This window comes from Typopeltis vanoorti, chromosome 5, assembly GCF_054136105.1.
Source record: "Typopeltis vanoorti isolate ZY-2024b chromosome 5, IOZ_Tvanoo_1.0, whole genome shotgun sequence".
In the NCBI taxonomy this organism is placed as follows: domain Eukaryota; kingdom Metazoa; phylum Arthropoda; class Arachnida; order Uropygi; family Thelyphonidae; genus Typopeltis; species Typopeltis vanoorti.
The window spans coordinates 8,702,043-8,726,398 of NC_143553.1; the positions used below are offsets into that span (position 1 = coordinate 8,702,043).

The window sequence follows — 24,356 nt, forward strand, 5'->3', positions numbered from 1 at the left end:
AAGAAGAATGATTGTTATGGGAGATTTTAACTACAGCAGTATAAATTGAGGAGAGGAAGATGCATGTAGCAATAAGGGAATGGAATTTCTAGAATTCTTGAGGGACAAATGTCTTAGGCAACATGTAATAGAGGGAACAAGAGGTTCAAGAGTTTTGGATTTGGTCATATCATCAGAAAAGCTGATAATAAGTGAGATGACATCTCTCCCACCAGTTGAAGAGAGTGACTATGTGGATTTGACTTGGGAAATGAATAGACATGCAGGAGTATCAAAGAGACGGGAATACATGTGGAATTATAAGGCAGGTGATTACAATAGTCTTGGACATCAACTTTTGGCAGGGGCAAATGCTGGTCTTGAAATTCATGCTTGCTCTTGTTATCATTCAGGGAGTGAGAGGTGTGATTGAAGTCTGATTAGCGGAATAACGAATTGCTGACCATTTAAAACTATATATTTAGAAATTTATGTACATTAATCATACTAATACAACATTTATTTTACAAATGATATTCTATCTATTTCAATTTAGCTACTTGAATACAAATTCTACACTACGGTTCTTCTTTATGAACTGGTCAATAACATCCTCATAAAAAGTTGGTTGTAACTTAATTTTCTAATTTTCCCAAGCAACCCACACACTTGTAAAGGCTGGCTGAAGCTCACTGGCTAGAGCTACTTTGACTGCGTATGACTTGTGTTTAAGATGACGAGAAGGGGGCGGAAAATGGCTATGCATGCACATGAAATCACAGTGCTGCAGCGAGGACCTGGAAGCTCCGACAACCAAGCAAGCATCAGCCTTCGATACACAACGCAAAGCTCAATTATTGCCGTGCAAGCGTAAGACATCTTCTGTCTACAAAAATAAAAGCCTAAATGGAATGCTTATAAATGCATGCATTTATTAACAAATAAATATTACTTCTTTCTAAAGTAATGAGCTTGCATAGCAAGCATGGAGAATTTGCCCCTGCAACTTGGGGAAGTTTCATGGAGGGAGGAATTGGAAGGCTGGGATATCATTAGTGCTTGGGAAATTGTGAAGGAATATTTGTTAGCAGCAATAGTAAGCTGTATTCCAGAAGTGAAGAAGAGGACAGAATTTGGTCTAAAGTGGATGACAAACAATATTAAACAGAAGCTGTATGTGAAAAAGAAGCTATGGAAGAAATATAAGGAGACAGGTGAAGAGTAGATGCATGAAGAATATAAGACACAGGCCAGGAGAGTGACTAGTATGGTAAGGAAGGCGAAACTGGAATATGAGAAGAGATGGGCCCTTAGATCCAAAGAAAATCCTAGGGAATTTTTTAGCTATGTGGCCAGTAGGCGGAGATATGATTGTGGAGGAATGACATTGTGGGATAAAAATGGGAATAGAGTGACTGATGCAGAGGACATAGGACTGAACCCCAATAAATTATTCTATCAACACTTTATTGGTGTATTTCATCCTGGAGGAGTAAATTTTAATACTAGAAGGATAGGGCAGTTTAGAGGTGCAGGAGAAGAATGTGTTCCAAATACTGACTACTCTGGATGGTATTTCACCATGAGTTTTGAGAGAATGTGCTAAGGAACTGACAGCTCCTTTGACCTAGTTTTTCAATGAAAGTCTGGCTGCATGAAAGGTGCCCAGGGAATGGAAGGAAGGTAAGATAATGCCATTGTATAAGGGTGGTACCAGACTGGAAGTGTCTAATTATAGGCCACTTTGTGTGTCATCTTAACTACTGATGGAGAAATTAGTTAGGGACTGTATACAACATTTGGCAGATGAGGGTAATGTTATCTGTGACAGTCGACATGGATTTGTGAGGGGGCGCTTTTGTTTTGGTAATATGCTATCCTTTTATAATAAAGTTACAAGAGCAGTAGATGAGGGAAAGGCATATACTGCCATTTTCTTGGCAGTATATGCCTTTCTATCCAAGCGGATTTAGTGAAGGCATTTGACAGGGTGCCACATGATAAGCTGATATTTAAGTTGCAGCTCATGGGTTTGGATGTCAGGTTTGGTCAACTGGATTCAGGATTGGCTGTCCAATAGGTATCAGAGAGTTGTGTATGGTGGGACAGTTTCAAGGAGGCAGAGGGTTACAAGTGGGGGTCCCACAGGGCTCAGTACTGGGACCTATATTGTTTAACCTTTATATCAATGACATTGTCAGTGGACTGCAGGGGGATGTTCAGTTCTTTGCAAATGATGTGAACTGGGAAGGGTTATTAGTAATAGTGCAGATGTTGTAGTCATGCAAGAGGATTTGAATAAGCTAAACAGATGGGCAAATGAATGGGGGTGTCAGTTTAATGCAGCAAAATGTAAGGTCTTGAGGTTTGGGACACATCGATGGGACGCTGCATACTGTATTGGAGGATATATACTGGAGGAAGTAAGGGAGACAAGAGATCTGGGGTTGATGATTAATAGAAACCTGAAATTCGAGGGACATATTGCAAAGGTGGTGAAGGTAACATAGCGGATTGCTGCAATAATGAGAAGGATGCTGACCTGCAGAGATAAAAGAGTTATCATTCCATTGTATAAGACCCTGATCAAACCACATTTAGACTATTGTTCTGAGATTTGGTCCGCAGGATTTGAAGGGGATAAATTAACTGTGGAAAGGGTACAGAGGCGGATAACAAATATAGTTTCAGGACTGTACAATGTTAGTTATGTGAATCAGCTGAGGGAATGTGGATGCAGAGTTTGGTGGATAGAAGGAGGAGAGGTGATATGATTGAGACTTTTAAACTGTTGAAAGGTGGTTACAGGGTTAACACTGGGGAGTTCTTTTGCTTGGTTGAATAGTGGGAAAGAGTGATGACAAGGGGCCATCCCTGGAAGTTATGAAAGGAAACTGTGCGCAAGAGGGTGAGGAGTGGTTTCTTTGCATGGAGGGTGGTTGAACCTTTGAATGCATTGCCTGATAGAGTGGTGAGAGTGAGAACGGTCATTGAGTTTAAGGAGTGGTATGATAGACTTTGTGTTTCCTAGGAGGGACCTCCCACGTTGAGTCTTTTGACTCCTTGGAGGCCTAAATAATAATAATAATAATAACTGTTATTTCAATTCATAATTTAAAGATTCTGAAAGGGGACATTGCTGTTTAGATTCCTGTAATGTAATAAGTTGTCATAAATATTGCAATGTGTGTAAAGATATTAAATATCTTAACAGCACAATCAGAAAATTACTCCATTCAACATCTATCAGGGGAATCCCAATTATCCACTGCAAAACTTTACTTTTCTAGAAGCATAATATCAGAGTGGAACTTCCTTGAACTTCCTGATGAAGAGATATATTCTGGACTCAAGGACCAAGGAGTGACAACCATAAGAAGAATCCTGATATGCAGGAATAGGCATCTGGTTCCCACCAGCATCATCGTCCTCATCTTCAAAAACCAAACCAACCTGCAAGCCTATGGTTGGTTTTGGTTTGTTGAACCTGAATCTCTTAAGGTGTCAAAAGTATGGTCATTGTCAAACTGCCTATCTTGGCTCTTCCATCTGTGCCTGATGTAGCAGTAAAGATCATGAGAATAAAGACTTAGAACAAAGCACCAAAATTCTGTGTGAGGAGACCACCTAGCATTCTCCTGAGCATGTCAAAGATGGAAGGATGAAAAGGAGATGCATAGAAAAGGTAAAAACATGCAATGTATCACACATCAAGGCAAAGAAGCAGTATATCCAAACAGTAACAACATCTGGTATAAATCCTTTTATGCCAAGAAGGCAACTATAAAGAAAGTGTCAGTTGGGATGTTGATACTGTCAATCCTTCCTTCTCACAGCTGCGCAGCATCCCTGGGAGATTTTACTTGCCAACTATATTTGCAGAAATCTCACTAGTGTAACATCTTTATAGCTGAGTTGCATTATTATTATTACATGACACCTCCAAGGAGTTCAAAGGCTCATTGAGGAAGGGGGGGGGGTACCTACTCTACAACTCTCCATCGCGACCACTTAATCTGCTACAGTGAACCATCACCACCTATACCAACGCTATCTACTACCCACCACCACCAACATTAGTATTTTTTGTCTAAATTGCATGTGTAAATTGTCTGTATGCGGGATGAAAAACCTGAATTTCTTTCCAGGAGAAAAAACCCTGCTATTGAGATTGGCTAACTCACCTTCAATTTTAAAAAAACAACAACAACAAAAACACCTATGTAAAGATTCCTCTTGTCATGACGAGAATTGAACTCAGGCCTTTCCAATCAAAGGGCACGATGTACTGTCGTTCTTCCAATTGCACTATGGAGATTCTTGAGATAGGGTTTGCACTAAATTACATCCCATTGCATCACTACCAAAGGTGCATAATATGTTAAATTATTTTCAGGCAATAAAAAGTCTAGAGTTCCAAAAACATCCAGTGCTCTCTCAAATCCAACACTTCCTCTTTCAATTATGGATGGTATACCTAGATGTATATTTCTGTTAGATTCCAAGCCATGTTGGGATCAAGAGAAACAAGACTGCAGAAACTGCAGCTAGGGTAGCTCATTTCTCAAACATCCACTTGTAGCATATACTGATTATTGGCAGGTTATCATACACAAATTTCTATCCACATGGCAGTCATCTTGGAATAGAGACTGATATTAAGTTCTCCCAAATTAGCCTGAAATTACATTATGGCAGTCTAGTCAGTGCAGTGTTTGATCAGAAGAAGTTATACTTACTTTGCTCTGCATACTTAATAGTCATCTAGCACTCTTTGCTGTTGAGGGGGAGATAACATGCCTATGCGTGATGTCAGACTCACAAGTAGTCATATTTTAATTGACTGCCCTCATTTTATGACTAGGTGCATGCATTCACATTCTGTCTGATCCCTATACACTCATACAGATTTTATCAGACTCAACAGATGATTTTTGGTTTTAAATTTTTATGGACATTTAACATCTTTTACTCTATAGAGATTGTTTATGCTATTTTATTTATTTTATTTGTATATCTTTTTACAGCTATATTTACATTTTTATCTAGTCTGCTGTGTATCTGACACTGAGCAACCATTCTATGAACTGTTCAGGTCTATAGCTGCAATGCCTTATTTGTAAAAAAATTTCTTCATATGGTGTGTCAAAATCCCAAATTAAATTCTTTAGTATCTTGGGTCTTCTGGCCACATGTGGCATTGTCATGTTATAGATCTTGGGGCTTCATGTGGAGTTAATTTTTTTTAAAAAAAAGAGAAGGGTAATGACCAGTGCAAGAAATACTGATTATAGATGTCAAAAGACATCACTGTTTGCGACATGGGAGGAGAAACTATTGATTGCTTTATTATCAGTGACTTTTGTTCTGCATTTCTAACATTAATTTTTTTTTCAGCATATTAAATTTTTAATGTTAAATCTAAGGGTCAAAGGGGTGCTTAAGAGTCAAAGCTGTATAACTGAGAGGAGACCTCCACATAGCCTTTAAAGGAATGCAGAGAACCGACCAGGGCTTCTGACCTAATGTCCAATCCTCACCTTCTCGTGGTGCACCCTGTTGGGTATCTACTTGGATACTGAACAGACGAAGAAGGGCTGGCAATTTGGGATTTAGCCGACCAAATTGTATTCTTATTGGTTAAACCAAAATATAGAATGATGGTACAACATGACAAAATTTCATGCCGGCTGGGGCGTCGCCCGGTTAAACAAGGGCCCCTGTTGTTTTCACCAGGAAACCAGGGCGAACGGCGAAAAGTCAGCTACTGGAACAAATCTGAAAACAAACCCCAATTCAACATCACCAGAGTTAAAGATCGGTACTATCAACGTAAGAAGCCTGAATGGCAAAGAAATGGACATAGCTGAGGAATTAGATAAGTACCAGATCGACACAATAGGGGTGACTGAAACAAAAAAGACCAAAACTGGTGAGATCTTTCTCAGCAATAAATACAAAATGTTATATTCAGGCAATGACAATCAAGGAAAAGGAGTAGCATACTATTCAACACAAAATACGAGGCTAATCTTCTTGAATGGCAGTCAGTCTCAAGTAGAGTAATGTGGGCAAATATGAGAATGGGGAACTGGACAATGAGACTTATTTGTGCCTATGGTCCCACAGAAGGTTCTACTAAGGTAGAAGTGGAGGAATTTTTTGAGGCTTTAGAAAAAGCAACTGACACAATGAAAAATGAAAAGTTAGTCCTTGTTGGGGATCTAAATAGCAGAGTAGGAAATGATTGTGAGACATATAAAAATATTTTGGGAAAATTTGGAGAAAAGAGCAAAGCTAATAATAATGGCAAATATCTGTTGGATTTCTGCTCAGGACATGGACTGGTTATTACTAACACCATGTTCCAACATAAAAATGTGCACAAATTCACATGGAGAGAAGAGGCTAGGAATAAGAAAAGTCTCATTGACTATGTTATTGTTGATAGTGATGTTTTCTCCCTGGTGCAGGACACCAGAGTGTACAGAGGATTTGAAATTGGAAGTGATCACTATTTAGTCTTGAGCAGGATAAAATTGAATTTCATATTGAAAAGAATAACATGTAAGAAAGTTTTAAAGCGAATAAAAGTTGAGCAGCTCTCAGATGTGAGCTGTAGACTAAAATACACAAAGATTATTGAAGAAAAAATGAAAGAGTTTGAGAACAGGAATCAAACCTTGGAGATTCAGTGGCAAACTCTGAAGAAAAACATTGATTGATTCTGCCAGAGAGGCATGTGGTGAGGTTGTCTGTAAGGATAAAAAAATCAGAACTCCCTGGTGGACACAGGAAGTTAAAGAGGCAGTGAAGGAAAAGAAGAAAGCATACCAAAAGTTCCTCTCAAATAAGTCAGCTTGTGCTCTTAGAGAATATAGAGACAAATGCAAGAATGCTAAACACTGTGTAAAACAAGCTAAACAAAAGTCATGGGAGGACTTTGGCAAGAATATAGAAAATAAATATCAAGAAGGTGGCAAAATATTCTGGAGGTTGTTGAAGAAGCTTAAGAATGGAGGAAAGAGTGCTATAAAAGGAATTAGAGATGATAAAGGTGACATGAAAACGGGAGAAAAAGATATCCTTGAAGTATGGAGTAATTACTTTGAAAAACTGCTAAATGAAACAAGCAGTGATGACAGCACAGTGATAAAAAACACTGACCAGGCATTCAGTCAGGAATACATATCCATACTTGAAGTAGAAAAAGCCATCAAAGGCTTGAAATGTCGAAATGCAGCAGGAGTAGATGATATTCGACCAGAAATGCTGAAGCATGGTGGTATAAGAGTCTTACAGTGGCTGCACTGCATAGTTCAGAAAGCCTGGACAGAGGGATGAATTCCCGATGATTGGAGTAGAGCTCTCATAGTACCCATATATAAAAAGGGAAATAAAACTGCATGTGAGAATTACAGAGGTATTTCTCTACTGAGTGTTCCTGGCAAGATCTATGCAAGTATACTTGAGAAACGGTTGAGAAGAATTGTGGAAGAAAAGCTTGGTGAAGAACAAGCTGGATTCAGGCCAAATAGAGGCTGTCAGGATCAGATCTTCACTTTACGACAAATAGTCGAGAAAGCATGGGAATATAACAAAGATCTGTATTTAAGTTTTGTCGATCTGGAAAAGGCATATGACAAGGTGCCAAGAGAGAGATGCTATTCAATACGCTGCAGTTATATGGTGTCAATGGGGCATTATATCAAGCAATACTTAGTCTTTATTTGAGTTGTAAGTCAGCAGTTTGAATTGAAGGAGGTACAGGAAGATGGTTTAATGTTAAATCTGGTGTGAGACAAGGATGTACATTATCCCCTCTGTTATTCATTATCTATATGGATCACATTATGAAGGGAAGTGGTATTAAACATGTCAAAATTGGGGATGTTAATGTCAGCTCTTTGCTTTATGCGGATGATGTTATACTTCTAAATAAATCTGCTACAAGTCTGCAAGATTCTCTGACTAAATTGAATAGCTGTTGTAATAGATATGGTATGAAGGTCAGCAATAAAAAGACAAAGACAATGAAAATAGGCAGAATCATTGAAAATGTCAACTGTGTTGTGAATGGAGAACCTGTGGAACAAGTAAAACATTTCAGATATTTAGGTACGATTTTTAGTGAAGATGGTAAATTAAATATAAAAATAGACAACAGAATCAGCAAAGCTGGTATGGTAGGAAGTCAATTGAATAAATTCATATGGAATAAGAGAGAAATTAGTCGGAACACTAAATTAGCTGTATACAAGACAGTGTTCAAACCAGTTTTAACTTATGGATCTGAGAGCTGGGTCAGAAGTAAAACACTTGACCAAAGACTAGAGACCACAGATATGAGAGTCCTGAGAAAGATTATAGGCGTGAACAGATGGCATCAATGGCAGTGTCATATTAAAAACGAGGATATTAGGAAAGAACTTGACATTGTCAGCATCCAGAATGCGTTAGCAGAGCTAATCTCAGGTGGTATGGTCACTTGAACAGAATGGGCAAGGAAAGATTAGCAAAACAAGTGTTCTCTGCCAGGTTGGCAGCAAAACGACCCAGAGGAAGACCAAGTTATAGGTGGATTGATACAGTACAAAGTGGTGTAGACGATAGAAATATAAGATCTGATAATGTTGGAGTGTTGACAAGTAACAGACTGATTTGGAGGAAAATTGTAGATAGGAAATTAATAATGATGTAATTTCTTTTCATGTAGTACTATCATATCCTCTACACCCCTTGAGGGTACATGGCAGGAATTTGATGATGAAGTTAAATCTAGATTCATAACAGATGTGTAGTATACTAATTTGGACTGCATGCTTAACAGGCTGTTATGAAGCATAGTTCAGCTATTTTGCATTGATTGTTGTTGAATTTTGAAATAATGTGAGTATCCATCTGCTACATTTTCCTCTATATTATATAGGTAATCTGTGATTGCTTGCAATGTTTCTTTCATAGTGATCAGCATTCATTCTAATAAATTAATGGAAATGACCATGTTAGAGTAATAACATCAATTTATTTTGGTTTATAATTATGTTATTAAATATTAAGTTGAAGTTATTACTCTAATAAATTATGGAAACAGTAATCATTTTGATAATTTATTAGAATGAATTAAGTCACCTGTTAGTAATTTGTAATCAGTTGCTCTAATTACTTCATGTTATTTTAAGAGATGCAGACAGACCTGATGTGTCTTGGTTTTTGCTCAAAGGATGAAGATTTTCTAAAGGTAGGGTCAAAAATTGGTTATGTGTTTATTACTATCCATTTATTCCTTTATTTATAAATCACTCATTTCATAAGTGAAAAATAGAAACACTGAATTCCCAATATTTATTCCAATTTCTTTATATGAAACCTATTGTGCTTGATTTTCTTTAATATAATGTTTATTCATAAAATTACAGAAAATCATCAAGTAGAATCATATTAAAACTAAACCAGGAAAAAAATTAATCAGTTTGAGTGGGATCATCGATACCACTGACCTTATCTTAGGGAAATCTGAAAAAATAAATGGTTTCTTTTAGAAAATATTTACATCAGTTCAAATAAAAGTATTAAAATGTTTGTATTATTATAACGTTTCATCCATATACATTCATATATAGAGAGGGAATGTATATAATATACATGGTATGTATATTATATACCTCTACATAAAGGATATTGTTATGTATATTATTTCTGGGAAAACTCCCATGTTACTCCTCTTAATAAACTATTATAATTACGGCTATTTTGCCTGCTGACCAAGAATTAGTCGAAATGGACAGCACCCCGTCAACCCTCTTTTCCCCCCTTCCCTATATAAAAAATCAACCCTTTCCCCCACCCTATATAATTAGTAATATAATATATATGTTTATATATGTATATTACTAGAAAAAAACCTGGGTTTTTCTAATTTAATTCTCCCAAATTGCCTACCCCCCCTCCACACACACTCAGTAGTTTTTGGACATCGCTGAAAGAAGAAAAGCCACAACACCCAGAAAAAGGTATGTGTAAATTTCTCTTCCTTATGCTACATATACCTTTTGGTAAATTTACATCTACAATGCCCTAAGAATCCATGAGTAAATAGCCAATGACATTTAAACAGGGGCACTCCTAAACTGAAGCAGGCAAAATAGCCATAATTATAATAGGATATTGTTATTATTATTATGTGACACCTCCAGAGAGTCCAAGGACTTATCACTGGAGGGCAATCTACTCTATTTTGCTAAATATATCTCACCTCCACCTACTACTTAATTCTTTTATATATAATATATATAAAATTATATATGGGAAATGAAGTCAAGAAGGAACATCAATACTTGAGATATTAAAAGCCATCAGAAAGCTGACAGATAAAATGCAAGAGCTGATAATATTCAACCATAAATACTCAGTGTGGAGGTATAAAAGTTTAACAGTTGCTTCATAGCATAGTTGGAAAGGTCTGTGTACTCATATATATAGCTTCCTCATTTCTGTGGGAAAATAAATATTCTTTGACTAGAGTTTTGTATTTTTTTTGCGGGGAGGGGGGGTTGGTTGTATTTATTTCGGATTCATTTCTTATTGTTCATCGTCAAATTCCTGACATGTGCCCTCAAGGGATGTACAGGATATGATAGTCATCATCATCATCATGCATATCAAGGATTTAGGTCTAGCATGGCCTATTCCGGCCTTAGAAGTCATCGTTGAATCGTTTAAGAGGACGTCCTGGTTTTCTTTTTCCTAATGGCTTGTACTTTAAGGCTTGTTTTGGTAATCTTTCTGTATTCATTCTTTGAACGTGTTCCATCCATTTATGTTTATATTTTTTAATTTTTTCTATTACTGGTTCTTGGTTTAATTCTTTCATAATTTCTTTGTTTCTTTTGTGATCAAATAGGGTATACTTTGCAGTTTTTCTCATAAACTTCATTTCTGCTGTTGTCAATCTTTGTTTGTCTTTTTGTTTTATTGTCCAGATTTTGCTTCCATACATTACGACTGGTAGGGCTAATGTATTGTATACTTTTAGTCTGGTTTGTTTTTGAACTAGGTTTGGTTTAAAGATAGAGTTAATTACACCTGTTATTTTTAAATATTTTGCAATTTTTACGTTTATATCTTTTTCATTTTCATATGTGATCATACATCCTAGGTAGTTAAATGAGTTTACCTGTTCCAAGATCTTGTTATCTATTACTATTTTAGTTCTTCCTGGATCTTGTCCTTTAAAGGCCATAGTTTTTGATTTTTCTGTTGATATTATCATACCATAATCTTTGGATATCTCATTTAGATCTAAAATAGCTTTCTGTAGTTTATCTTCAGAATTTGTAATTATTATTTAGTCGTCGGCAAAGAGGAGAGTGTTTAAGTTTACTGTAGAAGAAAGTTTAATTCCTTGATGTAAATTTTTATTCCATTTTATTATTATTTCATTTAAGTAGATATTAAAAAGAGTTGCTGAGAGGGGACATCCCAAATCTTATTTGTATTTGATTAATTTCATATATACTTGTGACAGCTTTTAGGATATTATTTGGTATTTATCTTTCTTTTAATATGTTAAATAATATGTTTCTTTTAACTTTGTCAAATGCTTTTTTCAAAGTCGATATGATAATACTACATGAAAAATTATATCATTACTAACTTCCTATCTACAATTTTCCTCCAAATCAGTCTGTTACCTGTCAAGGCTCTAACATTATCAGATCTTGTATTTCTATCTTCTAAGGCACTTTTACTGTATCAATCCACCTATATCTTGGTCTTCCTCTGGGTCATTTTCCTGCCAACCTGGCAGAGAACACTTGTTTTGCTAATCTTTCCTCTCCCCTTCTGTTTAAGTGATCATGCCACCTGAGATTAGCTCTGCTAACGCATTCCTGGATGCTGCCAATGTAAAGTTCTTTCCTGATATTCTTGTTTTTAATATGATATTGCCACCTATGCCGTCTGTTCATGCCCCTAATCTCTCTCAGAACTCTCATATCTGCAGTCTCAAGTCTTTGCTCAAGTGTTTTACTTCTGACCCAGCTCTCAGATCCATAAGTTAAAACTGGTTTGAACACTGTCTTGTATACAGCTAATTTAGTGTTTTGGCTAATTTCTCTCTTATTCCATATGAATTTATTCAGTTGACTTCTTACCATACCAGCTTTGTTGATTCTGCTGTCTATTTCCATATTTAATTTACCATCTTTGCTAAAAATCGTGCCTAAGTAGCTGAAATGTTTTATTTGTTCTATAGGTTCCCCATTCACAACACAGTTGACATTTTCATTGTTTCTGCCTATTTTCATTGTGTTTGTCTTTTTATTGCTGACCTTCCTACCATATCTATTACAACAGTTATTCACTCTAGTCAGGGAATCTTGCTGACTTGTAGTGGATTTATTTAGAAGTATAACATAATCTGCATAAAGCAAAGAGCTGAGATTTACATCCCCAATTTTGATATCAGGTTTAATACCACTTTCCTTCATAATGTGATCCATATAGATAATGAATAACAGAGGGGATAGTGTACATCTTTGTCTGACACCATATTTAACATTAAACCATCTTCCTGTACTTCCTTCAATTCAAACTGCTGACTTACAACTCAAATAAAGACTAAATATTGCTTGATATACTGCCCCATTGACACCATGTAACTGTAGTGTTTCGAATAGCTTCTCTCTTGGCTTATTGTCATATGCCTTTTCCAGATCGACAAAACTTAAATACAGATCTTTGTTATATTCCCATGATTTCTCAACTATTTGTCGTAAAGTGAAGATCTGATCCTCCAATCTATCCAAGTCTTCCTGCAAGATTTTGACATCGTCTGCATTCAGTATTGCCTTACCTAACTTTGCATCATCAGTGAACAAATGAACTGTTCATCTTAGATCCTTCCCTATATCGTTAATGAACAAAATAAACAGCAGTGGTCCAAGAACAGAACCCTGCAGCACACCACTAGTCACAGGCCGTCTTTTGGACTTAATAAACTCCTGAATAAACTACTTTCTGATATCTCTCCATCAACCACCCACCTATCCATCTCACCAACCCTATATCCATTCCCATATGTTGTAGTTTAAGGATTAGAATTCCATGTGGTATCCTGTCAAATGCCTTAGCCAGGTCCAGCAGTATCACTGTAAACCCATTATTCTTATCCAGTTCAGCTGTAACTGTGTTATAAAACTTGAGCAAGTTACTGAGGCATGATCTACCCTTCACAAAGCCATGCTGTTCCCTGTACAGTATCTCATTTTCATCAATCCACTCCTGTATTTTTCCCTTGACTACTTTCTCCAAGACCTTGACAATGACTCCTGATATGCTGATCATTCGGTAATTTGCAACAGTAGTCTTGGATCCTCCTTTATGCATTGGAACTATTTTCCCCCTCTTTCCACACCTTCGGGACTAAACCAGACCCAAGATTCAGATTAAACAACATGGTCAAGGGCACTGATAATTCTTTAGCTGCTTCACGTAAGACCCGTGCCAGTATACCATCCAATCCCACAGATGTATTCACATTAAAGTTCTGTAATAGACTGTTCACCTCCACTTCATTCATCACAATTTATTCCCATATAAACTAATGGTTCCTTCATTTTTTCAATGTCACCACCTGGATGATATACTCTTGCAAAGTGCTCACTCAGTAATTTCACTGTATCAATGATTCAGTGACCACCTTACCATCATCATTCCTTAAAATCATTCTGCTGTGTACAGTTTTTTTTTTTGCTTGCAGCATATTTAAAAGATTAAGCCTTTCATAATCTGCTTTTGCTTTTTTTTACAACACTCGTTACCCTTCTGGCCTGCGCTTTATACCGTTTGTGTGCCTGCAGGTTGCCTTTCTCTTTAAATTCCCTGCACAGTTGTTTCTGTTTTTGCAGCTCAAGGTTAATGGTTATTCATCCATTTAACCTCTATTTGTTTTACTATTCGGACCCTAGGTATACAATCAGCCATAACCTCCTGTAAATTCTCCTTGACCACTTCCCATGCTCTATCGACATTGAGCCCGTGCAGTTTTACATGCCATGGCACTGATCCAAGCAATCTCCTAAGCTTGTCATACTTGCCAGCACAGTAATTCCACATATATCCTGTCTTAATCGAAAATTCCACACCTTTATCCACCTCCCAGGTCATGACCTTATGATCACTCACCAATAGGTGGCAACATGGTCATATTCATTAGAGTTAAATTCTCAGATGTTATTACAAGGTCAAGCACTCTCAAAACCCTAGTATTTTCACTTACATGCTGTCTCAGATAGTTCTCCCTTAATAATTGAATAAAATCCATATCCTTCCTCACATGTGTCCTCTCCTCCTCCTTCTAACCAATGTTGTTACCATAGTTGAAATCCCCCATAATAATTACCCTCCTTCCACTCATTTCATCAATTTGTTTATGCATGCTTTCTCCACCATCTATTCCATCACCTGGTCTATAGCAGCACCCAACTATATATTTTGTTCTGCCAGTCTCAATCTCACACCAAATAGCCTCAAATGAGCTCTTTTCACTATCCTGCAATACAACTTCAATTCTCCTTGGCTGCAGTTCATCAGCTATCATCAATAACACTCCTCCCCCCATTTTATTCTCTCTGTCCCTCCTAAACACACTATAACCTACACATTCTATCCCACTAACTATATCACCTTCTGTCAGCCATGTTCCACTAATGCCAATAACCTGTGGCCAGGAAGAGCAAATATTATATATTACATATTATTATAATATAATAACATAAAATCACAGGAGACATGATAATATGTACAAAAAAAGTTGCATAGCATTGTTAGGTTTTAGAATAAAATAAAACAAAATAGTTAAATAGCATTGTTGAAAGTTTATTTTTCACTTGGTTAGAGTATAATAAAATTAGTTTAATCCTTTATCCAAGTGTGAGCAAACAAAGTTTGCGCCTGAAAGTATCTTCAGGACTGGGGTAAGGTGGTACAACACCAGGGAAACTCGTTGCAAAGGTGGAGCAAGTAACCAACACTCCTATCTCAGTATCTCCTATAATGCAAAACACATCTCCTTGCAGATATGTCTAATGTTATGCACTGTTGAGATAGGAGTGTTGGTAGCTTGCTCCACCTTTGCAACGAGTTGCCCTGGTGTTGTACCACCTTACCCCAGTCCTGAAGATACATTCAGGCGCAAACTTTGTTTGCTCACACTTGAATAAAGGATTAAACTAATTTTATTATACTCTAACCAAGTGAAAAATAAACTTTCAACATCTTTCTCTAAATCCAGAGTAATTTATTAAAAAATGGTGGCACACCATTTGGCAACTCCTATAGGTAGAGATGACCTGCTAATGCTTCTGCCTGGTATCTCCACTTGTCCTGCTCCCACTGAAGAGACCTCAGTAAAGGTCGAAACTAGTCTGGTTAGTGGCCCTTCCCTTAATGCATAACATTAGACATATCCGCAAGGAGATGTGTTTTGCATTATAGGAGATGCTGAGATAGGAGTGTTGGTAGCTTGCTCCACCTTTGCAACGAGTTGCCCTGGTGTTGTACCACCTTACCCCTGTCCTGAAGATACTTTCAGGCGCAAACTTTGTTTGCTCACACTTGGATAAAGGATTAAACTAATTTTATTATAGTTAAATAGCATTTGAATTTAAGATTTTACACATAAAACTGGATCTTTGAATACAAATATGCTAATATCAATCATTTATACAATTATTTTGAACAGAGCTTCCTCATTTCTGTGGGAAATAAATATTCTTTGACTAGAGTTTTGTGTTTTTTTGGGTTAGGTTGTATTTATTTGGGGTTCATTTCTTATTGTTCATCGTCATATTCCTGACATGTGCCCTCAAGGGGGTATACAGGATATGATAGTACTACATGAAAAACTTACATCACCACTAACTTCCTATTTACTATTTTCCTCCAAATCAATCTCTTACCTGTCAAGACTCCATTATCAGATCTTATATTTCTGGCTTGTAAGGAACTTTTTACCGTATCAATACACTTATATCTTGGTCTTCTGGGTCTTTTTCCTGCCATCCTGGCAGAGAACACTTGTTTGCTAATCTTTCTTCTCCTATTCTGTTTAAGTGACCATATCACCTGATATTAGTTCTGCTAACACATTCCTGGATGCTAACAACATCAAGTTCTTTTCTAATATCCTTGTTTTTAATATGATATTGCCATTGATACCATCTGTTTACACCCCTAATCTTTCTCAGGAAATTCATATCTTCGACTCTAGTCTTTGATCAAGTGTTTTATTTCTAACCCAGCTGTCAGATCCATTAGTTAAAATTGGTTTGAATACTATGTTGTATACAGCTAATTGTGTTTTGGCTAATTTCTCTCTTATTCCATATAAATTTATTCAGTTGACTTCCTACCATACCAGCTTTGTTGATTCTGTTGTCTATTTCCATATTTAATTTACCATCTTCACTAAAAATCGTGGCTAAGTAGCTGAAATGTTTTATTGTTCTATAGGTTCTCAATTCACAATGCACGTTGATATTTAGAACATTCTGTATGTTCTACTGTCTGATTTACCTGGCTGTGTGTTGAAAAACCCAAGATTCCAGGAGGAGAAACTCTCTCACCTCCATTTAAGACTGGCTAACTCACTTTCAGTTAAAAAGCATTAAGCTTCAGAGACTCTTACCACAGTTATAGGATGTAAATAGAAAATTATATAGAGAATATAAGGTTGGATGTTATCTCGATGCTATCTTCACTGTTATTCATCTTATAGATTTCATTGCAAAGGAAAGTGACATTATACTTGACAATAAAATCAGAGATATTCACCATAATTCTTTATGCAGATGGTGTATACTCTTAATACATCCAGTACAAGACTTTCAGGAATATTTAAATTAAATAAGTACTATAATGAATTTGACATGAGCATTAGCAGTAAAAAGACAAAGTAAAATATGTGAAATACATGAACATTGTGGAAAAATTGACTGCATTTGCAATGGAAAACCCATAGAACAAGTAAAATATTTGAGCACTTTAAGTGCAGTTTTTAGTCAAGATATCACAATAAATTTAGAATTAGACAGTAGATTAAGTAAAACTAATATGGTTGTTGTGAGCCATTTTAATAAATTTATAATGAATGAGAGAGAGAGAGGGTTTAGCCATTAGTAAGTACCCCAAACTAACAATATACAAAAGTGTTCAAACAAATTTTAACTTGTAAATGATTATCTTAGATTAGAGACACAGATATGAGGGTTCCAAGAAAAATCAAGGAAGTGAACAGCTGGCATCAATAGCAAAATGATATTAAAAATTACGATATACAGTCATATCCCGAAGTTACGCGGTAGGTGATACCAACAAAAAGCTTTAAGTCGAATTTGCGTAACTCGGTATAATTTTGCATACAAAATATTAGTTAATCGTGACCAAAGGTTTACAAAAACACCTATATTTTTTAAGAAATATAAACATAATTACAGTTTTTCGTACATAAAAAAAAGAAAGTTATTTCGATGTCAATGGTTTCATAAAATCTAATAGATTCTTCTGACGGCATAATGTCTTTTTCTTGTCACGCAAAATTTCTTCATAGCAAGCTTAATAATTTTTTTATTCCTTACCTTGTGGCTGCAATTCGCTCCTCATTAGAATCTATGTCCTCCAAAATCTGTAAACCTTTCTTTTATGATTGTTCTTACTGTGGATTCCTGTAGATCAAACTTCTTTGCTAGCTCACAAATTTTCATTCTGCCTTCAAAATCCTTAATAATGTTGAGTTTTGTTTCCAAAGTCAATGTTGTTCTTTTCTTGCTAGCTGTAGAAGAATCGGACTTGCTTCTTTTGGATGACATTATTATTTTTTATGTGATAAAATTTTTATCAAGAACATTAAACAATCGCAAGGTTTGTAGACTATAAAAATCGTGTATGAATGGAGACCGTGCGAAACATGTCAGTGCTTGTTCACAGCATGTGCGACACTCGCGAATGCGACTGGTGCCGGAAAGATACGACTAGTGGCGAGGCGTGAAGCTGGACAGGAATACGTACATATATGAAACCGCGTAACTCTGGATTCGCGTAAGTCGGGGTATGACTGTATTAGAAAAGCACTTGACTTTGTTAGCATTCAAGATTCATCATTAATGATTCTCGAATGCTAACATTTTAACCAGTCTTGTGCATCTCTCCACCATAAATGATCACAACATCTTACGTCTCATCTTACCACTGGTCTTCCTGGTTTCAGATAGATAGTAGATAACCAGGTTCTTGGTGTCCAATCTGTTGTTCTCTTTGTAGATCTGTTGTCAGGCATTCTCATCACGTCCTACCCAGTGCCATTTGTTGCCTTTTGTTATTAAAGCAATGTCCATTACCTTTGCTTCCTTATCAAAGTAGTATTCTTTTTACCTAACCAGGTTATTACCTAAATGTCTCTTTCTCCATTTCTTTGTGTTGTTTTTAGTTTCTCTAAGTGTTCTTTAGTCGGACTCCAAATTTCACTATCATAGATTCCCAGCAAAGGTTGGTCGATTGGTAGAGCCTCTGCTACTAATGGCTCAGCAAAAAGTTAAGCAAGTTTGAGCATGGTTAGTAGTTGAAAGGGTTCGATTGTTCGATACTGTTGGCACACTCTCCCTCGATCAGTCTTTGGACTCCCTTGAGGTATAACATAATAATAATAATAAAATAGATCATTGTTAAGAGTATACACTGGTTGTAGATCTTTCTTTTTAGGCAGTTTGGTAAATTCAAGAATAAGCAGTGCTGATTTAAGATAGTATGGTCACTTACATATGAGAGAAGGATGATTTAGCAGAAGAGGATCAATGTGTTGGTGGATTAATGCAGTTAATTAGTGCCATAGGCCAAATGTAAGATCTGAAATAGGATTATTGACAATTAGCAGATTAATTAATGAAGTTATGAATGGTAAAATATATGGTGATTCTATGATTAAGAGTATGGAGAGCAGTGTGCCTGAGGACTGCTTGGCTAGTGGAACAATAGAGAGAGCAGCTTTAGCAATAAAGAGAGGGCATGATGCAGAAAAGATGATAGTTATGGTGGGTACAAATGACCTGAGTGGTAGTATAAATTGGGTAGCAAAAGATTGATTATTATGATTACGTAATACCTCCAGGGAGTCCAATGACTCATCAAGGGACTGAACCTACTCTACAACTCTTGTCTCCACCATTCCACCAACTTTCATCATCTACACCACCGCTATCTACCGCTGACCACCACTGGCATTTTCACAGACAATCACAAATATCCATGCCGACGGATGGATTTGAACCTGCAGCCTTTTGGCTGGAGAGCGAACATGCTAACCACTCGGGCAACCAGATTTAAGACCATTGCTAGATATTGTGAAGAAGAAAATTGTCAATGGGAGGATAGTGTGCGTGCTGCCTCGTTTTGACAATTATGAGATAAGTAGATGAGCAATGATAATGAATGATATGATTGCAAGAATGTGCAAAAAAAAGGTGTGGAATTTGTTGACATCTGGAGTGTGTTTGAAGGCAAAAGACAGCTGTATGCAAGAGATGGGTTGCATCTGAACATGGAAGGTTATAAGCGATTGAAGAAGTTACTGTTTTCTGAACAAGTTGAAGTAATTGGGCAGGGAAACTAAAATTGAAAAGGTTCAGTGTAAGAGGGAGAAACTTAAGCAGTGATTGTATATTTGATCCTTATTTGTGAAATAAATTGCAGAATAGAGTGGATAAAAATCGGCATGGGACTACTGAAATTAGTGACATCTACAGGGTGTTCGGGATAAATTTGACAGTTTCGTAAGGAAAAAGAAAATCTTCTTTGTATCTATTAAATTTAATGAATTGACAGAAAAACATTACAGGCAGAGTTAATTACAATACTATCAACAAGATTTACTCAAAATAACCACCATTAGCATTGATCACAGCTTCAATTCTGCTTCGGAACCTCGAACAAGCTGATGCTACAGTCTCCCTGGGAAGGGCCGCAAAAACTGTTTTAATTTTATCCATTAACTGGGCTTTTGTATTACTGGAAGTGCGATTGGTGTCTTTTTCAACTGCGCCCCATACAAAATAATCCATGGGGTTAAGGTCTGGGGAGTTTGGAGGCCAAACATTTGGACTGGTGAAGTCGTAGAAATTTTCAGACAACCATTTTTGACTTTTCCCAGAGGTGTGGCAAGGGGCCGAATCCTGCTGCCATACATACGGCCTACCATTGGCTACCCTTGTTATCCAGGGCTTGACTACAGTTAGCAACTCCATGAACAAAGCCCGAATTCCAATGCCAGGGTTCTTCAACACCTGTTCCTGCAGATTTGCGAGGAATTCTACTGTACGAACGCAATCAGATCGTCTGCTAGGGATCTTTCTTCTTGCTACATCCTCGTAGTCACCATTGCAAGTCTCTAGTTCATGCCTGATTGTTTTTACTGTATTCAGGGAGCATTGGGCAGCAGTCGTAATATCCTTATTTTGATGGCGGGCACGAATCATCATGATACAAGTTATTGTCTTCCATGATTCAGGTGGGTTCCAGCTATCCATCCTTTCTGACATCTTGTATATGAATGAAGAAGGGTCCAAACTTTTAAATGAAGAGAAGTGTGTGTCAATACATGTAACTTACGGAAAAATATAATTAATTATAAATATGTCAAATTTATCCCGAACACCCTGTACATCAGTTCTAAAGCTAGTAAAAGAACTAAAGGGAATCTGCAATTTTTGTATACTAATGCAAGAAGCATTCGAAATAAGAGGGAAGAATTTTTGACATTAGTCAGTGCAATCTCACCAAAAGTTGTAGGCATTAGTGAAACTTAGCTGTCAGCAGAAGATGTAGTCACTGGAATTGAATGTGATGGGTACAGTATTTTCAAGGAGGATAGGGAAGATAAAACTGAGGGAGGAGTAAAGTAGCATATCAAGATGATAGACATGTGAATGTTAGTTCATTTGAGGGCGTCTGGTGTGAAATAGTGACCATTGCAACCAAATATACAGTTGGTTACTGCTACATGCCAGGGAGTACAGGGGGTGATATTGAATTCATGCATCAGCAAATTAGTGCAATGAGTGCAGGGTTAGTGATTATCATGGGGGATTTTAATTATGGTGATATCAATTGGAAGGAGGAAATATCACATGGCAAAAAGGAAATGGAATTCATACATATTCTACGAGATGACTTGAAACAGCACATAACTGAAGGGACACGTGGTGTGAAGTGTTGGACCTAGTCATTGGTTCAGAGGATATATGCATAAGGTGTCCTCGTTACCTCCAGTTGGTGAGCGCATGCAGCAGTCCCATGGCAGAACATATTGCAGGGGAAAGATGTTATCAGTGCATGGGATAAAATCAGCGAGTATCTGAGGAAGGCAATATCAGATTGTGTCTCCATGGTCAACAAGACAAACAAGGTAGGCATTAGATGGATGAGTAGTAGTATCAAGCTTGATCTGTAAAAAAAAGAAAATGTTATGGAGAATTTACAAGGAGAAAGACAATCAGTACACCCATGAGCAGTACAAAGCTCAAGCAAGGAAGATTACCTTGAAGAATGACTTTGGAAGGATAACTTTAGTGGGTGCTGATGGTATTGAGGCGACCAATTCAGATATAATAATAGTTACTGAGTGATCACTTTTCAAAAGTCTATCACCCAAGTGAGTATATCTTTGTACCTTTAGCAATAACTAATGTGAAAATTGAAGTTAAGAAATCAGAAGTACTTAGTATATTGCAAAATTTAAATGCAAACACTGCTGTAGGTTTAGACGGAATATCAGCTCGGGTATGGCGTGAATGTGCAAAGGATTGTCAATGCCTCTTACTTGGTTATTTAACTTAAGTTTGAACTCTGGTATGGTCCCTAGGGAGTGGAAGGAAGGAAGGCAAAGTAGTTCCTTTGCATAAAGGCGGCTCTAAAACTGCGGTAGTTAATTACAGACCAATCACCATCTCGGGAGTGGTGGAAAAAGTTGGTTAAAGACAAAATTCAAGAATGGGTGGATCAGGATATGATACTGTTATAGGGGCCAACATGGTTTTTTTAAAGGTCGATTCTACCTTAGCAATTTATTAGCTTTTTATAATAGAATGACATCTGAGTTGGACAAAGGAAATGGCTATACAGTGGTACTTCTGGATTTTGCTGAGGCATTTGACAGGATACCCCATGGAATACTGTTGCGCAAATTGGAGCAGATGGGGATGGATACTAAACTGGTGATATGGATAGGAGAATGGCTCAGGGAGAGATAACAGAAGGTGGTGTATGGAGGAGCAGAGTTCAAGATGAGGCAGGTGTCCAGTGGTGTGCCTTAGGGCTCTGTGCTTGGGCCATTGTTGTTTATTTTGTACATAAATAATATAGGAAATGGCTTAAAAGGAAATATTCAGTTGTTTGCCGATGATGCCAAGTTGGGTAGCACAATAAAAAAAAAATCAAGCTGATGTTGAGAGTTTGCAGGATGATTTAAATAAAATGGTGAAATGGGTGAAAGGTTATGGATGTCAGTTCAATGTAGAAAAGTATAAAGTTATGCATTTTGGGATTAAAAGATTAGCAGCTATGTACTACATCGATGGAACGGTATTCCAAGAAATTGGTGAGACTAGAAACTTAGGGGTGTTGGTGGATAGGGAGACGAAGTTCAGGAGACACATTGCTAAGGTGTCAAAGATTGCACATGGAATTACTTGGTTATTAATGAACAGACTAACATCCAGAGATAAAGAGGTTATTATTCCTCTTTATAAAGCTTTGATACTTCCATATTTGGATTACTGTGCTCAGGTCTGGTGACCTGGATTTTGAGATGAAGTAATGGAGCGGGTTCAGAGGAGAGTGACTAAGTTGGTGAGTGATTTTAAAAAATGCTCCCTATTGAGGATTGAGAACTTTTGGATTGCAGAGGTTGGTTGATAGGCAGAGAAGAGAGGGATATGATAGAAAGATTTAAATTACTAAAAGTTTTTATAAGATTGATGCAGGGGAAATGTTTCAGCTGTGTGATAGTGATGGAAGAATAAGAGGTCATCCCTGGAAATTAAGGAAAAAGGTGTGAGAACAAGGTTTTTCGCCTGGAGGGTGGTGAATGAGTGGAATGCATTGCCTGTCTCAGTTGCGAGTTCTTCGACTGTGAACGAGTTCAAGAAGAGATATGATAGATATTGTTTTGATAGTTTGGGTCCCCCACGATGAGTCTACTGACTCCATGGAGATACCCATAATAATAATAATTTTTTTTTTTTTTTTTTTTTTAAATGTTTGGAAGGTAATATTATGTTAATATTACTATCACAGTATTTTGTATGCTCCTTGAGGATATATATTAGGAATTTGGTGATGGTGATTGGTAATTATTATCTATTGCTGTTTTTATTTTATTCTTCTTTAGTAATCCTATATCAATAAGCTTTTAATGATTGAATGTTAGAGTAGTTTTTGGCTTGTTTTTTTCTTGCAGGGTACAGCACCTATGGCGGATCAAATTGTTGACTGGAATTATTTAATAAATTTGGCACTAATGGTGAAAAGTTCCAACAATGATAATGTTAATGACAGTATCACTGGGTAAGGATTTAAAATTAGTATTTTTTTTTTTTTCATCACTGTAGAGTCCCAAAACTTATTGCAAACATTGCATTCAGTTGATCACAATATCCATTGCATATATCCTGATGATTGGTAATTATTTCTTTTTTTTTTTCTGCTTTTATTTTATTCTTAGCAATCACTCGATCATTCTCTTCAAGGCCTCCTGCTATTTCCTTGCTCATATTTCCTGATATATGATTCCAGACATAGTGTCTTGTTTTTCTCTCACTTGCCACTGTATGAAATATTGCCCTTCACCTGAGGTTAAAATCAAATTTTTAATCATACCTCTTTTGTTTTAATGACCATCATGAAAAATATGCCTAAAAAAAAAAACTTCACATGAATTTTGCTTTGTATGATTTTAACTGGTGTATCTTACTATTCATACACCTTACAAGTGACCATGGTATGTGGTTTAAATATTGAAGCTTGAATTTTTACTTAAGCTATAATATTCAAAGACAAAAATTAAATATAATGTTTATTTAATTACTAGTGAATGTATGAGAAGTATACTGTGTGTTGTAAGATCAAAACAATCACTCCATGCATCTAAAAAATTTTATTAAAAATAATAAACCAATAGTATGAAAAGTAAGCATAAAAAATTCCCAGGACTGGGATAAATGAATGTGGTTATTGCTGTTTAAGTTCTTTATGTATTGCTGGCTTCTCAGCTTTTCAAAAATATTCTTAAAAAGAAAATTTATTTGTGAAGTGCGTTGAAATTATTC

At 36.6% G+C, this 24,356-nt stretch overlaps 1 protein-coding gene across 4 annotated transcripts in view; it reads left to right on the top strand.

Moving 5' to 3' along the window:
• Positions 1–24,356, top strand: part of LOC150106217 (uncharacterized) — a 212,374-nt gene that overhangs the window by 52,892 nt on the left and 135,126 nt on the right. For 3 of the 4 annotated variants that reach the window (XR_016548354.1, XM_090393044.1, XM_090393045.1), the window contains exons 2-3: positions 9,162–9,220; positions 23,489–23,595. Coding sequence is in view for 3 of the 4 variants with exons in the window: in XM_090393044.1 (XP_090249170.1) it covers positions 9,162–9,220; positions 23,489–23,595 (166 nt within the window). In the remaining variant the exon portion in view is untranslated. The remainder of the gene's footprint in view (positions 1–9,161; positions 9,221–23,488; positions 23,596–24,356) is intronic. The other variant, XM_090393046.1, reaches the window with a different exon arrangement.